This window comes from Alligator sinensis, unplaced genomic scaffold (genome assembly GCF_000455745.1).
Source record: "Alligator sinensis unplaced genomic scaffold, ASM45574v1 scaffold46_1, whole genome shotgun sequence".
Classification (NCBI taxonomy): domain Eukaryota; kingdom Metazoa; phylum Chordata; order Crocodylia; family Alligatoridae; genus Alligator; species Alligator sinensis.
The window spans coordinates 3,237,790-3,253,775 of record NW_005841907.1 but is presented as its reverse complement, the minus strand read 5'-3'; the positions used below and the strand labels follow the sequence as shown (position 1 = coordinate 3,253,775).

General features: G+C 40.8%; 1 protein-coding gene across 4 annotated transcripts in view; it reads left to right on the top strand.

The window, feature by feature from the left end:
• Positions 1-6: 6 nt before the first annotated feature.
• EFNB2 (ephrin B2) overlaps positions 7-15,986 on the top strand; it is a 48,208-nt gene continuing 32,228 nt past the window's right edge. For all 4 annotated transcript variants that reach the window (XR_003092836.1, XM_025197852.1, XM_006018603.3 and 1 more), the window contains exon 1: positions 7-484. Coding sequence is in view for 3 of the 4 variants with exons in the window: in XM_025197852.1 (XP_025053637.1) it covers positions 342-484 (143 nt within the window). In the remaining variant the exon portion in view is untranslated. The remainder of the gene's footprint in view (positions 485-15,986) is intronic.

Below are 15,986 nucleotides of genomic sequence, written 5' to 3'. Positions count from 1 at the left end.
GAAGCCCCTGCCACCTCCTCCTCAGCCTCCCCGCGTCGCTGCGACTTGGGAGGCAGCCGGATTGCGAGCTGGCGGGAGCCTTGCCTACACGCCGGGGGCACACATGACTCAGTAAATCTGCCTGCGGCTCTCCCCGGCCACCGCCTTCATCCTTGGCGTTTTGTCTTGCCAAAAAAAAAAAAGAAGATACCTGGGCAGGGGGGCGCCGGGTTGGTGTTTTCCCCTCGTGTTGTTGCCCGGGTGGGAAGGGGGGTGTCGGGGTGGGCTGGAGGGGGGGCAGAGACGGGAGCCCGCCCGGCCGGAGGAGTTGGCCCCCGCGGAGGCTGGCGGAGAGGGACTTGATGCCGCCGGCGACCATGGCAGCGCGGAGGGGCGACTCCTCCCTGTGGAAGTACTGCTGGGGAGTGGCGATGGTGCTGTGCCGGACGGCCGTGGCCAGGTCCATCGTGTTGGACCCGGTCTACTGGAATTCCACCAACCCCAAGTAAGTTGCCCTCCTCCTCCTGCTCCCCCTCCGTCCCCAGCTCCATGGGCAGCCCCTTGCACTTTCTTTTTAATTGCCCGACGAGCAGCTTGCCGGCCCCCTTGCTGTGCAGGGCACCCACCCGGTCCCCATCCCGCTGTGCTTTGCCCAGGGGACCGGACTTGATTTCAAGGAGGAGAGGGGGCCTTTGTGCCTGGAAACTTGCCCGTGGGCACTGTGCTCCGAGAGGGCAGGCAGGAAAAGTCTGCACGGAGGGGTGTAAGGAAGGTGGAAATCCTCCCCAGCGCCCCAGAAATGAGGGGGAGTGCTGATCTTGGGACCTTCGACCCGATATCCCCCAAGGGATGCAGTTGTACAGCTCCTGCCGCCTGCTCTGGGGTCTCGAAGGGCCAGGGCTTGGGCTTTCTAAGGGCTACAGTGATCATGGATTTGGCTTGGTGCTTGAGGGGTTCTTCCCCCCTCACCCCAGGCTGGGAGGGGGCAGCACTGGGTGCAGAGCCTCTGGGACAGGAGCGCTCTCTCTCAGATTAGCAGCAGCGCCAGCGGGTGAAATCCTGTAGGGCTTGTGGATAGTCTTGAAGCCCCTCACCACCAGCACAGAAAGGACACTTGCTCCCCTCAGGGAATGCGAAAGGCTTCCCCTCTTCCTCTCCCACCTTTGAATGAGGCCATCTGTTTTAACTTCTCCATGTGGAGATGCAGGGCCAGATTCAGCCTATGGACTTCAATGAAGTCACAGTCCTGGCTAAAGTGGTTTGGTAGACTTGGAAGTGCTCATGTCAGGGAGTAATGAACTAAGTGTTGTCCACTGGGGAACCTTTTAATGTCTCTCTTCACTATCAAATTGGGGCAGAAAGCACATGTCTCTCCAGACTTGAGTAGGAAGACGCATCCTTAAATGTTCTGCCAAAAGTCTTGCTTGGGCGCATGAGCTAGGGATGTTATTTAGGGACCAAAAGAAGGGCAAGTTGAATTCTCTTGGTCAAGACAATCTAGGCAATAATGTAAAAATAATCATTTTCTTGTTTTTTAAAAGCGCCCTGTTCCCTCCTATGTTGTTTCTGTCAGAGATGCAAAAAACCCAGAGTTGGCTTGGCTCAACTTCTGAAACCCATCAAAACCTTTGCGCTGTGACTGAAGTTTTCTTTGCCTAGCTGTAATTAGCCACTGCACAGGAAGGGGAGTTTTTTTTTAATAAATAGTTTAGAAAGATTTTCTCTCAGAAATTGTAATAAAGGAGGGTATTTCAAAAGAAACCAAACACTTAGGAGATCCCTAATACAATCTTCAATGCACTCGTTGTTTATTAACTGAATTGAGGATTTCTTATGAAACCCAGTAAGTGAAGTTTAAAGTGCCCTTAAATAAACAAGACCTACCCAGGAAATTGCCTAGAGAAGAGGAGCGAAGTATTTCCTAAATCGGAAATATTAGCAGTATGTAGGGAATCAGAATAAAATTATGGAAGTTTGGATTAGATGGAGGGGCTGAAGCAGTTTATTTAGAAATCGTATCTTAATTTCAGGACTTGACTACTACTGCTTCTACTGAGAAGAGAATTCATTATAGAATTTTCCTGACTTTTTATTCCTTTAAAAAAAAAAAAAAAAAAGAGGGGTTTGAGTGGGTTAAGATCCTTTGTTAAGGCGTACAGGAAAACTTAAAAAGTCAACCTGATTTGTCATTAAAATGTTGAAACTGATTATCATTAGCAGGAAAACAATAGGCTTATTCATTTCACAATACTACTTTTTCTTGTCTTACATGCCAAGTGATCACACGCAGTCAGAGATGAAAAGGCAGTTCACAGAATCACACTTACTTTAGTCTAGATTTGTGAACCTACATTTATATGATGTTATAAGCTAAATCCTTCTTCCTCTGACCTAGAAAACATTAGACTATGAATAAAATAAACAAGGCGGTTTAAAAACTCATTTACGGTATCAGCTGAATTCTTAAAATCACAGATTGATTGCAAGACTGAGTTGCATTGCATTTGTAGGCCTGCAGTGATTGTGGAGAGCTTTAGTACAGCATTAGAGGAACAGAGCACCCACCCTGTAGCCACAGCCAAGTGATCAGTTTATTCCTACAGAGGTCACTCTTTCAATACAGAACACTCTCAACATGCACTAAACTTGCCTCCATGCCATTCTTTCAGTCTCAGCGCTCCTTCACTTTTTTTTTTATACTTACGCTAGTTCTCATTAGACAGTTTTGTTTCTCTCATGCCTAAATAACCAAATTGAACCTGTCTTATAGTACCTAGTTATTTGCTTACCTTACCTACTTACCTACAAGTAGTACTTTCCCTTTTGCTAATTCTAAGCTATTTGATTACAGAAAAGGTTTACACATTAATGGTAGATCTGATGATACTGTCTAATTACTTTTTCAACTTAAATGCACACTTAAAAAATAGGTTCTGCCTGTTGATGTAATTGAGTTTTCTTGAGTGATTCATTGAGGTTTAATCACTGCAGTGAAGAAGTACACTATTAAAATTAGTCTTTTTCAATTGCTGGGGCTAGTGATTTATAGGCTACTTGGAGGCCTGTAGTTTGAGAGAGCTTACAAATGCATTAGTGATATTGCTGTTGGTGTGATTGCTCCACTTTTCAGGAGCAGGATTTCTTTCTAATTCTTGTCACAATTGTTTGCCTGGAGGATACTGAATAATTTCTCCTTAGAAAAGGTCGTCCTCTTGGAAGATTCAAGCCGACTATTAGCCTGAGAAAACAGAATTTCCTTCAGAAGCTGCTTGGAGGACATGGATACACTGTGATATTAAAGACCCTTTCTAAAGACCCTTTATAACAATTGCCATCTTTGGGGTTAGTTAATATGGAAGTTGAATATTTATTTCTGTCAAAAGTGTCAGCATATAAATCTGCTTAACAGGGTGGTAGTTAAAATGCCCTGAGAATTTATTAGTCAGGTTAATGTAAGGCCTGGAATAATAAATTTAGGTAGAGGTGAACACAAACTAAATTTGTTTTGTGCTTAGTTTTGGAGGTCATAATTTTTCGCAGGTGGTTAAGACAGAGGCAGCAGTAGCCATTTGAACATAAGCTCCGGGGCCCTAAGGTTCATGCTATAGATATTGCTTTCATGCCTTGATTGATATACATTAAAAATGTATAAATGAAATGACCATCTCAAATCCAGTCCATGCTTTTTGGTGAAGATGTTCAGTTAGATGATGTGGCAGTGACTGATTTATTTATTTTTATTTTTTATGATAGAACTCTCATTTAGAACAAGCAGAATCTCAGACAGTGTCATGCTTTTCAGACTACAAGTAGAAATTATTATGTAAATATAATTCTGGTTACTTAATTGTCATACTTCAATCGGGGACAGTTTACCCATGGCCACTCTTTCTGTCCAGTTAAATAGTGTATTTAGATTGTGCACTACCTCAGTGTTATCTCATGAGGCACAGCACGGCTTTCAGAATATATATTATAGAAGGTAGTTCCATGGAGTGCATTTTAGTCGGATGTTACAGAACTTCCCTTATCAAAAACAGTTTCTTATGTTTGTGGCTGCATCTCTCGCATACAACAGGCCTGCTAAAGCATTTTTCTTTCTGAACACACTGAAATCTTTTCTTAAGCAGCTTTCTTTTTGATATTGCTTGACTTAAACAAATATGAGCTAAATCATCTCTCTCTGATATGCTATTATGTATGGAATATACTACGGTCAGCTTCTCAAGAAATACGAAGGTGTCAGAGATTGATAACACAAACTACAATTGATGGCCCTGTTTAAACAGTCTATTCACTAGCATATAAACCAGTCTGCCTCTCATTGTATCTGAAATTCTTATTTTTGTAGGTAAACAAATGCACATTCACTACTGATTGAATAGCCCCTTGAACTATGCTCTGCAGTTTGCGTTTGGGTTAATCTTGTCGGTTTTAATATAGAGAGAAAAAAGGAGAAAGCACCAGGGGTGGAATTGTTAGTGCTTTCACATCCACATTCCTCACATTTTGTCAGGATGATAAACTGTAGGTAATGGACAGTCGTTTCACAGGACAACTGAGCCAACTTGCAGCACAAAGAGCTTGCTAAAACGATATCTCACAACATGTTTGGTAGCCTCTTTCTAGACAAATTTATTTGAGAATCTTGTGTCATGGGACTGCACTTTTTAACCTTAACCATTACAGCTTCAAGCTGAAGAAATGGGAGCCGGAGGTTAAAATGCTTTAAACACATGTTTCTAAGTCTTTACCAAAACATAGCCATTGATACTTGGCATGCTGATGAAGACAATTAGTGTCCTCTGTCCTGTTTGGTATTTCTGACACCTACAGCCAAGTGCTAGCTCAGGTGAATTAGCAACATAAACCTAGAACAAGTTTAAAGTTAAATTTTTGTACTCTGATTTTCTACAGGTCTTACTTTTTACACCAGCTCAGTTGGAGTATAATTGCTATATTATTTATAGTAATTACCTTAAAGCCTCTTATCTGTAAACCTTACTAAAGTAAAGAAAGCACTTTGTTTAGTGAAGTAATTGCCTTTAGATGGGCAGTGACTGAAAGTCAAGCTGAAAGCACTATTTTTTTTTCTCCTTCCCCCCCCCGCCCCCCCCCCCTGCTTTAATTCCTCCTCTATTTCCTTATAATGAGTTCATATTGCTTTAGTATGATGCTTAGGAGCATCTCATGTTCACAAAATGTTCCTACAATGGGAAATTGGTTGAAATCCCAAGATGCCTATAGTGACATGATGGCAAAAATAGGCTGTTCAGGGACCTGCATAGTAGCCATAATCTTTTTAAAACGGATCTAGTCTTAAAGTATCATGTGACCTGTACTACTCAAAATTGCATATTGCAGATGAGAAGAAAGTGTTCTTCTAAGAAAAATAGTGATCAAACTGTTATTCATGTGTGTCTAATCTCAGCCTTCCCTGATTGCTGACACAAAGAAACCTGTTTTTCAGGTCATTTATCATGCATCTGCATAGGTTTACTTATGAGCTCACCCTTTCTATGGTGTTGAGAAGACCTAAATAGGAGTGCTCAACTGTTTAAAATATTTTGATTAAAATATGCAGGTCAATAGAAGTATAAACTTTTAGTCAAGACTTGGTGCTTTGATTGATTTTTCTTTTTGGAGGGGGTGGAGGAGGTGGGTATAGTATATGAAAGGCAAAGGAAGGGAGGATGGCAAATGGACAGTGTTAGAACAGCTTGGAAAAACTCCTGGGGCTTCATTGTCTTTCTAAAGCCAGAGAATACAAAGACATACGCAATTCAGCCCTTCTCCCATGATGGAAAATGTAAACCGTTGACACGGCTCCCATGTTTAACTTGTTTAATTCTCATTTTAAATTCCGTACTATACCAGCCGTGTGAACTCTGAAGATTTCTTTAGTAATCCATTTTGTAGTTCCGAATCAAAAACAAAGTGAAAAGGTCTGACACAATTTGCTTTTATTTTTAGGCAAATCAACCCTGGTCATAGTTAATAAGGGGATTACAACCCAGACTAGGTCTTTACAGATGTAATGTAAATCAAGGGCAGAGTATAAAGAAACTGATCCCTTTTGATTGAAGTATGGTAAAAAGGCATAGAGAAACTAGCAGCAGTAATCTGATTGTATGGCAATAAAACCACCATTTTCTGTCTTTCAGATAAAAATAATGTGGTAAATCCATGCAGTTCATAAGATGTAAAGGCAGATAAAGGGTGATGCCATGGCAACATATAGATTAGCTTGATGTTAGAAATGACACGTCTCTGAAAGGGGTGTTAGAAACTAAGGGCCTTGCTCCGGGCTGTAAGGTATTATGTGAGAACTGCACAAAACTTGGAGGCCAGGATTAGAAAGTATGAAAGGCCTACTTGTGGCTTGGGATGGTTAAAGCAGTAAAGAAAAGCTGCTCAGTTCTTGCTCATTGGTGGTGTATAATATGGTAAAGGTAGATTTCATTTACTGCTTTTTATTGAGATTTGGACTGATTAAAACTTCAGATCACTGCAATTGTTAGGATGTGGAAGATTTTCCTTTTTAACTCCTGCCCTAGCAGCAGAAGCCATTCTGTAGGATTAGCTGCACTTTGAGTTTGTTTCCTTAATCTATTTGGGTTTCAGGCAGGGACATGCTGACAAGGAACAGAGGGGATAGGTAGGACTGGGTTATCTGAAAAGAAAACAGAGACCTTTTGATTCCAGCCATCTTTCAGACTGTGGTCTCAATCTCACACTCCATGGGAGAAGCAAAGATAAACATTCTGCATTGTCCTTCTCCCTTAGCCAGATGATTCTTCTACAATTTTTGTTTCCCACTCTCAAAAAAATATAAAAGGAAAAAATCCAGCTTTAATTCAGATTAGTTCCTAAAGCTGCTGATAACCAAGTTGATATGGTAATTAGTCCAGGTGGTGTTTATTCCTGAAAGGCAGTTTGAAATCCAGCGTTGAATGAGATAGGACCCCTCTTGATTTAAAAGACGTCTCAGTCACGTTGCATTGGGCCAAGTTTAGCTGTTAGCCTAACCCCTTGCCCGCAAAGGAGTTAGGCCAGATGAGAATCTGATCCTTTGTTTTGTCACTAAGTGTGCTCTAAACTTGCCTCCTAAACTGATGCTGCTACATGGATCCTCCATTGCCTCTTCTAATCAGCCTTGTAAATAGCTAAGACTTATTTTGGGGTCTTTTTTTTTTGCAGTGCTCCTATAATGTTGAAAAAGAAAACAAAAAAGATCTTGGAACAGCCTTTTATGTTGCATGTTGAGCTTCAAAGGGCGGGTGCAATTCAAATAGGAAATATTTGCTTTATTGCCACTTCACTATTTGCTTAGGAAGAAGCACCTTGCATTTGTCAGGGAGAGTCTAGACACTGAAAAAACACTGAAGCTTACATTAACTCTGTCTCTATTTGAAGGTGGCCTTGGCTCAATTTGATAAACTGGAACTCAATACTGTTTGCTGGCACCGGCTTGGTTAATTTCAAGGTTTCTGCAAGTTCTCCATGGTATAGGGAGTGCTGAGTAAGATGCTAATTACATGTTCACATTTGCAGTTTTTACCTTCACTGACAGAACACTGGAAAGTGTTTATAAATTTCTGACACAAAACTCAATTCCAAAACCAAAATTAACAGGCTGCTCTAGTTGATACCCTTTACAAGAGAGAAATGTGGACTTGAGCAGATTGGTTTAATACATGGGGTCTGAAGCATTCAGACAGACGCTTGCCTCCATTCTAGTTTACCCTTCAGAAATTTGTATCAAAAGACCCATTTGGTCTGCTGAAATTCTGCAAAGCACAGGGGTACCCTCTGCTAATTTACAGGCTGGTCACATCCAAGCACCTTGCATTCTGCATTTGACAATGATTGCTAATGGGCCATTCAACTAAAGTATTTGCTTGTTAACAGGGAACAGAGCATGATAAATGTCCAGCAAGCTTGCGGCCTCCTTCAGCTTTTCAAATGCAGACTGGTGCATATTTATGGCAGGCAAATGACAAAAGAAGAAGCTGAATTACTCTGGCCTTATGCTTTCTGTTAGAACAAGGGTTAAAGTAATTAAAGAAATAATGCAAAAACTGATGTCCTTTGTTTGCTAACCATTATCCAACATTTAGCTTTCGAACTTACCTGTCATGTCACATTTCAGAAATGTACTAGATAAGGCTATGTACATTTGGCAAAGCGTAGAAAAGAATAGGTAATCTTTTATATCATCTTTTTCAATGCAGGGGATGTTAGGTATGCCTATTTGTGGTGTTCCTGTTCAGCACCATCCACAAGTCCTGCTCTCTTGAAATACTTTTCACTTGCATACTTAAAACACAGGATTTTGCAGGTGGCAGTTGTATTCTCTGACTTCAAAGAGAATAGCTGCTAAAACTCCTGAGCAAGAAAACAAGTATATTGCACTCAGTACATTTGTCTAAGCCAAAGTATGAAAACAAAATGGCAGTAAGAGTGGTTTGTTTTCTTTTGCCAGAGCATGTACAAGTAAGTTTTAATTTAGAGGGGGGGGAAAAAAAAACAAGTTTAAGTTTCTGTGCATGTGTGCACGCAATGAGTTACCAACATCACTTTGAATACATGATAGTATATTGCAGTAACACAGCCTTAAGTATAGTAAGTCTGTCTCTGAAGGTCCTGCTTCAACTCCCACTGAGGTCAATGACAAAACTTCAGTTAGTCGGGCAAGATATGGCCCCGAGTTGTTTCCCCATGTTTACCTCTAGGTATATCTAAGGTTGTCAGGCTTGATAAGAAAGCTTTGGGTTAAGATATAAAAAAAAAAAAAAAAAAAAAAGGGTACTTTTTTAAATTTTAAACTCTTTGAAGCCATAGTTTGGTTTATAGTTAAATGACCCAGTTGTCATAAGTGGTAAGTTTTCAGCAATCTAAATATGGATTTAGAAAAGACTATAGGTTCTCACTTTTGAGCATCTTATCCTTGCCCCTTTATGCTTACGTTCTTAAGAATGCTCTGCTTGCATTGAAATCAGTGAAAAGACTCTCGGTGAAAAGACTATGGCGGGGATTAATTGGGCTGAAGGTTTAAAGTTGTTTTCTCTGCATCAAAAGTACCATTTTAAATTTTCTAGTAATGCTGAGAACATTCTTTAATGCATGTATTTAATGCAAGAACATCTGCAACTTTTTTTTTCTTGGTAGCTCTATTTTGTGTATAGAACAAAATATACACAAACAAAACACACACTCTGTATGTGTGTGTGGGGGTGGGGGGGAAGAATACAGAAGTACAGGACTTATGTCTATTTTTGGCAATCCTGACCAACCAACAGCCAGCGTTTCCTTGTGGTATCAACATGATAATTATAATGCAGCTGATTTTAAACTTTGATGTAATAGTCTAGGCTTTTTTCTGGTTTAGAACACTACTCTCTAGCCAAGAATGGTTGATAAACACAATCTTTTAGTAGGTGAATCATTCCTGAAGCATGACATGCATCTGTCTGTATAGATTTTTTTTTTTCTAAATTTATAGAATTTGTTTTTAAAAAAAAATGGTTTGTGCTTGTTTTAACACTACTTTGTTTAGTAGTTCTGGACCTGTGTACATGGTAAAGAACAAGTAATATGGATATACTGGTAAATTAAAACAATGAATTCTCTGACCTATGGTTTGCAGAAGATTCCTTTTTAGCTTACATTTGACTCTATAAATTACTACTTATTGCTTTATTGTCTCTCTTAAAATAGTGTGTTACTCCATGATTAGTTACCCTTTACAAAAAGCCATGGTGATAAGATTAACAACGCACATTATCCGAGTTAAGGGTAGGTGTGTCTTAAGCTAATGAGAAAGTATGTGGATTTTTTTTCCTTCCAAGTCTAGGCACAATTGAATGCCATTTTATTTTGGATTTGGGAGCTCTGCCAGATTCCAGTCTGTCAGAGCTGAGAAGACTTAAATCAAGTCCAGGCCTATTTCTACAGCAAACTGAAATTCTGGCTCCTTGCCTGTGGATTCATTCAGTAAGGCCCATTTGGCTTTTGATGTTCTGCAAGTTTGAAGCAGTTTGTTTAAGGAACCTATGCACTGAACACTGGTGAATCCATACGTGGCTGCAGTTCTGACTCTTCAAGTGGTAGGGCGTTTTGCATTTCCATTTTCACTGGTGCTTGCCATCTGCTTACCTACTGCCTGAGCAGCAGTTGCTTTCTATACCTGACTGGATAAAAGTGCAAATTTAGAGTTAGGAATATCTTGACTCCTTTTGGGGCTTTGCAGTCCCATTGTTGGGGCTTGCCAGTCCCATTTCATTCACTGGCCGCTCTTCAATTGCTTTCTTCATGTTTAATTAATTTCAGTTTAGTTCAGGAGCAGTCTAGTTTAATCACTGTGCAACACTTAACCTTTCTGGGGTTTTTTCAAGGTAACTCCAGACTATAGGTTAGCTGAGCAGGGAAAATCATGTTGGCAGGCAAGATTACTAGGCAGCATAATAACTGTTACAAAGGACAAGAGCTTGGTTGGGAATTTCTGTCCCAATTGAGAAGTGTTATTGTTTACCAAAGCACTTAAGCACATGCTGAACCAGAAGGGTAGAATCCTATTTTACTTTACATGCCCAAGTCTCATTTTCTCATCTGTGAAACTGCAAATTTTGCCCATTATGCACAGTTCGTGATCCTACTCTGCACGCAGTGTGGATTTGTAAGTGTGTACATAGATAGGAGGGCTATACACTGGATTGGCAGTTGCATGGCTCTATATGGGTGTTTGTGCTCCAGGGGGGGGGGGGGGGGGGGAGGAGGAGGAGTGCACTTTAATTAGCAGCTCTTAGAAAGTTTATAGGTTTGAAGTGTCAATTATATCAACATCTCTGCACTGAAAAATGGCAGTGGGGGTGCTTTTAACTAAAGCTTGTGGAATGAGCTTTAGTTTAAGCACTCACACCACCATTTTTCAGTGCGGGGACGCTGACGCACGTCATGCTGGAGTCTACTGGAGCATGGTAGTTACCACACTCCATCAGACTCTATTAGTGGAGTCCTCTCCAAAGCGCTGTAATTGCAATGTTGGAGCAGCCTTGCTACACATGCATAGGTGCCTTATGTGTACATCTGAATAAATATCCCATATCCACAGGCTGGACATTATCCAGCTTCTTGAAACAGATTGACTGCACCTTGCATTTAATATTAACTAGATAAAATGCATGGAGAGCAGTAAGGAAGTTTGTCACATTGATAGCAAGTGTCCAGGGTCCCCTCTGGTCCAGAATATCTCCATGTATCTTTTGGATGTCTAGGAGGATGGCTTCAAGAGGAGCACTGGAGTAGGCAGGGAATAAGGTCCATCCAGCCTGTTCCCTGGCTGCTAGAGCACCCCAGTGAGAAGCTCAAAAAATAAAAGTTGACATTCACACCCAGGGCATAACCTGGAAGTTCTGCTTCTTGGGCAAGTGCTCTAACCATCTTCTGAAAACACTGAAGGGCCTTGTCTAGGCTTTAACACCTGCTAGTCATGGACTTTTACTGTCTGCAATTTAATGATTAAGGCACCTGCAACCAGCCTGGCCAGCCTAACTGATCAATAGCTGTATATGCTCATATACCCAGACTGCACATGGAATAGGATTGTAAACTATATAAGTATTAAAAACCAAGGGTTATGCAGCTGGATAACTGCCATTTTGGCCTGTAAAGTGCAATGGGATTCCATCCCTAAGTGGTTGAGTAAAAGTAGATTCAAGTGTGTGCTTTTTTGATTTGAAGCTAGAATGAGTTTTTTAATATTAAAAACAGAAATGCACACTTATTCTAAGGGTGTTTTTTTTATCTTAATGCCTTTACATTATAAATGAGCCTGAATCAAAATCTATCATTATCTACATTTGGGGGGGGGCAGGGAGTAATCAGTGAGGCAAAAGTCCCTAATGCAGGGAGTATTGGCTCCCTAACGCAAACAACGATAAACCAAAGGGATTGCATCGGTTTTGCTGTTCTGATAAGTCAGCTGTTGCAGACTATTGTATGTTCTTGCCTCCAGTTAGGCTGGCTGCCACTTATGCTGAATCATGGACATTTGCAAGCAAGCATATACGCTATTAGATCCGAGACAGAACCCCTGTTGACATTCTGGTTCATGACTCGAACCCAGATCTATAATGGGTTAAGTAGGAAGAGCTAAAGCTGAATATCCAAAACTTGGGAAGAGGTTAGATTTACACTTGGATTTCAGGTGTCTGTTTGTATTTGTGTGTTTGCTTCAGGCCAGCATCAGGAGACGGGGTAGGGAGGGTGGGGGTAGGTTATTGTGCAATTTTTGGAACTTTATGCATGTGAAGAGAAGAACACATTTGGATGGAAATACGAAAGCTAAAAGAAATTTGTGGCTAGGCTTTGTGAAAATACTCTCAGAAAAATTCTATATGGTCGGATGGCAAATCTTAGCCTAGAGAGACCCGATTTTAGGTATTTGTTCCAACTTTAGGGTCTCATTACTTAGGCCAGTGGTTCTCATTTTCAGGGGCACTACATCCCTGCATCACTTTTTAATGCACTACCACCCCGGGTTGAGAACCACAGCTGGTGCTGCTTTGGCATTCCTCTATGCTTCACAGCTGGGTTCTGGTGCCTCCAGACTAAATTGCCCAGGACAGGCTGTGACGCATGCTTACGCTCCTCCTGTTTTGGGGAACTCTTTAATTGGCCTAAAGCGGGCAGGAGTGGCCTTGTACTGTGTAGCCTTTCCTGATTTGGCCCTTTGTATGGTCCTCCCAGAAATAGAAGCATGGGTAGAATTGTCCTGTACGTGCATGCCAGGGTGGTGCCAGACTGGGAAGGGCTACAGCTGAGCCAGTTCCTGCTTGCTTTTGTTTGGTCACAGCCCTAATGCAGCTGGAGCATATGAAGGGCAGTTTTACCTGTCTGCTGCTACTGCAATATCCCTGAGGAGGGCTCACAGCACCCCACTGACTCAAGTAAGCATCATGGAAAAAAATATTTTCAAAACAGTTGCAGAACAGCTGAACAATTCCCTTTGAACTTATTCACCAAGATAGTCGCTGATTATTAATGTCTATTCAAATAATGAAGCAGTCCCCACCCGCTTTTATAGACTCCTGATTTTTAAATAGTGCTGGAACAAGATGGTACAGGTGAAAATACAGTATGTAGTTAAGAAAAAGGAGACGTACAACTTTAGTTTGTCTCTTTGCGTTGTTGTTGACAAAAGATTTGTTTCTGTACTTCACTGTTCTATAGGAACAGCAGAGTATAGAACAGAAAAGCACAGCAATGGAACAATCTGTTTTTATTGTCTCTACTAGCCGTAGTTTGTGATTTACAGTGCCCTTTAAAAGCCAGTGCTTTGGCAGATGCCAGCTGGTTGCTGTGAGCAGAGACTTCAGTGAGTCTTGTAAGGAAGGCGCATGGTTTAGTTTGACTTTCCTTTCCATACAGACTGAAGCCCTGCATCTTTTCAAGAAAATGCTGTTTCTCATTTTCAGGCCGCAGGATCCGTGGAGCATCAGGCTTGTTTGTGTTGCACAGAATTCATGGCACAGATTTAAGAGGGCGAAAAACAAATAAATATCTGATTATCTTTTCTGCATCAACAGAGCACTATTTTAATGTTCACAGTAGCATATTTTGAACAACAGTTCTGTAATTAAGTCAACATCAGGCTCTTCCTGTACTCTGTGGCTAGCAAATGAGAGAGAGCACGAGCATTCATATCAAAGGGAGTCAGTTTTCATTACTGTAATAGTTCAGTTGTGCAGTGCTGTAGGCAGTGAAATTTAATATTATTGTGACTTGTATAGTAATTTGTAGGATGACAGAGGGAAATGGATTAAGTTTAAATATAAGTGTACACAACAGCACATGGACTTTGTCAAGTGGAAACCAACGTTATTGGGGTAGGGAGAGCCCTCTCTGGCCCTGTCATCTTGAATTAGTATTTTGTAAATAACTGGCCTCTAGTCTGTAGATTTATTACTTTTAGTAGATATATATACACGCATAAGCACAGACACACAAGTGTTGTAATGGCTGCAGCTGCATTGTGGAGTTGCAGAATGGGTTTATACTTAAAGGTTTCTAGGGCTAGGCATGGTGTGCTCACCTTTCCTGAAAAATGTAAAGGCCTTTCAGTTCCAGAAGTTCTGGTTTTAAAAGCTACTCTCATCATTTTTTATTCAGGGATTGCTTGCCCGCCTCGGTCATTCTTCTTTTTCATGACTATACCAGGTCCAAGTTGCAGATCATCTTTGCTTTAGGAAAAATGTGAAAGAGCCACCTGCAAATACCCCCAAATGCCCATATGCATGCAGCTTAAAGCAGAAAATGTCAATGCAAGCTACCGATTACTGATCTGTTCCTTGGTAGTTTGAAGGCAAGGAAGGCTCAATGCCTTGCTTGTTTACATTTTAGATAATTGCAAGTTGCTCCAAAAGCAGTGTCTGTTCGCCTAAGCCTATGTAAACGTAGTGCCCTATTGTTGTACTCCAGTATTTCACAGCATTTCGTGTGTGTTCATGCCTGTTCTAATGTTAAAGTGCAAAAGGGGGCAGTAAAGTGCTATTCAGAAAAAAATGCTGATTTTTAAGGGTATTTTTTCATGGTAGAGGTTGCATTTCTCTATGGGCTTATGATCTCCTGTATTTAAAATAACAGTCTTATGAATATTTTCTGCACCTAGAGAAAAATAATGTAGCAGAAATTTAACATTAAGTATTGTGGGAGTGAATGCCTGGCTTATGTAGCTCCATGCTCTGTCCTTTAACCCATGCGTGAAGCAGTCTGCCCATTTGGAATAATTATGAGGGAGAAATCTTTCCTCGAGTGTATTTGGGACATAACTACATTAAGCACTTCTGAAAGGAGACTAACTTTGCCCATAATATCTAGCTCTCATTTTGTCAATTGCCAGTAGTGCATTTTTATAAAAACAAAACACAAAGAACTTGGAGGCCAGGGATTCCTGGTTGAAGTACGAAAGTGTGTAGTGGTGTCATAGGTCAAGAGTTGGGCTCTCATCCAGAGCTGCATGCATCATTTATCAAGAGGTAACTAGAAAGAGCAACTAATTACAATGCACCTACTGAGTGTGTTCCCTTTCAGAAATTCCACAGAATAACCCATTTATGCAGACAGGCTTCAGCTTTCCTCTGCAAGCACTCGCATAAAGTGGGGGAGCACGGCTTGTGGGTCTTTATATATACACACACATCACTTGTTCTATTCCATTTTAGTATAAGTGTGCACCATATGGAATAGAACAAAGTGGTGTGCATGTGTTGGAGAGAAACAGAAAGTAAACAGTGATTTCTAGGAGAATTTTTGAAGGCTAAGTACAGTTGTTAGCATTCATATTTCTGAAGTTTGCCAAACTGATAAGCTAATACAACTTTAAAATAGAATATTTGTCACATACTCATAACAGTTTTCAGTCAGGAGACCAAACCTGCAGCACATTAACTTCTCTTTTGTGGTAACCAGAATTGATTCAGCAAATGGATCAGAATTCTCTAGTGCTTTATGTACTTATGGCAGTGCAGTAATTGCTTTCTGCACAATAATACAAAAAGTTAATTGCTATTAATAGTACTTTATGGGGAGGTCATGTATAAAAGCTGACTATAAACTCTTCAGTTTTGAAAAAAACCTTCATGTCAGGAGAGAATTGGATCCTCCACACTTTCACAATTTCAGGCTGTACTACCTGGGAAGTAAATATTCTAAGCAACACTTTCCAATCTGGTGCAAAAAAAGCCAGACCTTGCTCCCAGTTCTGGTGTGAAAAAAGCCAGATACGTATTTGCTGTGGGAGTGGGTGGTTGTTGTTGTTGGCTTGTTTTTTGTGTTGTTTTGGTTTTTTTTAAGGAGGGAAAAACACACTTCTTCCATATCATTGCTTATTTTGTACCAGTTGCTGACCCCAGGTGTATGTCTAATAGAAAAGGGTAAAGCATGCCCTTCTCTAAATTTAAGTGGTTTAGGTGTTTTGCTTGTTTTTTTTTCCCTTGGGCAGTTCA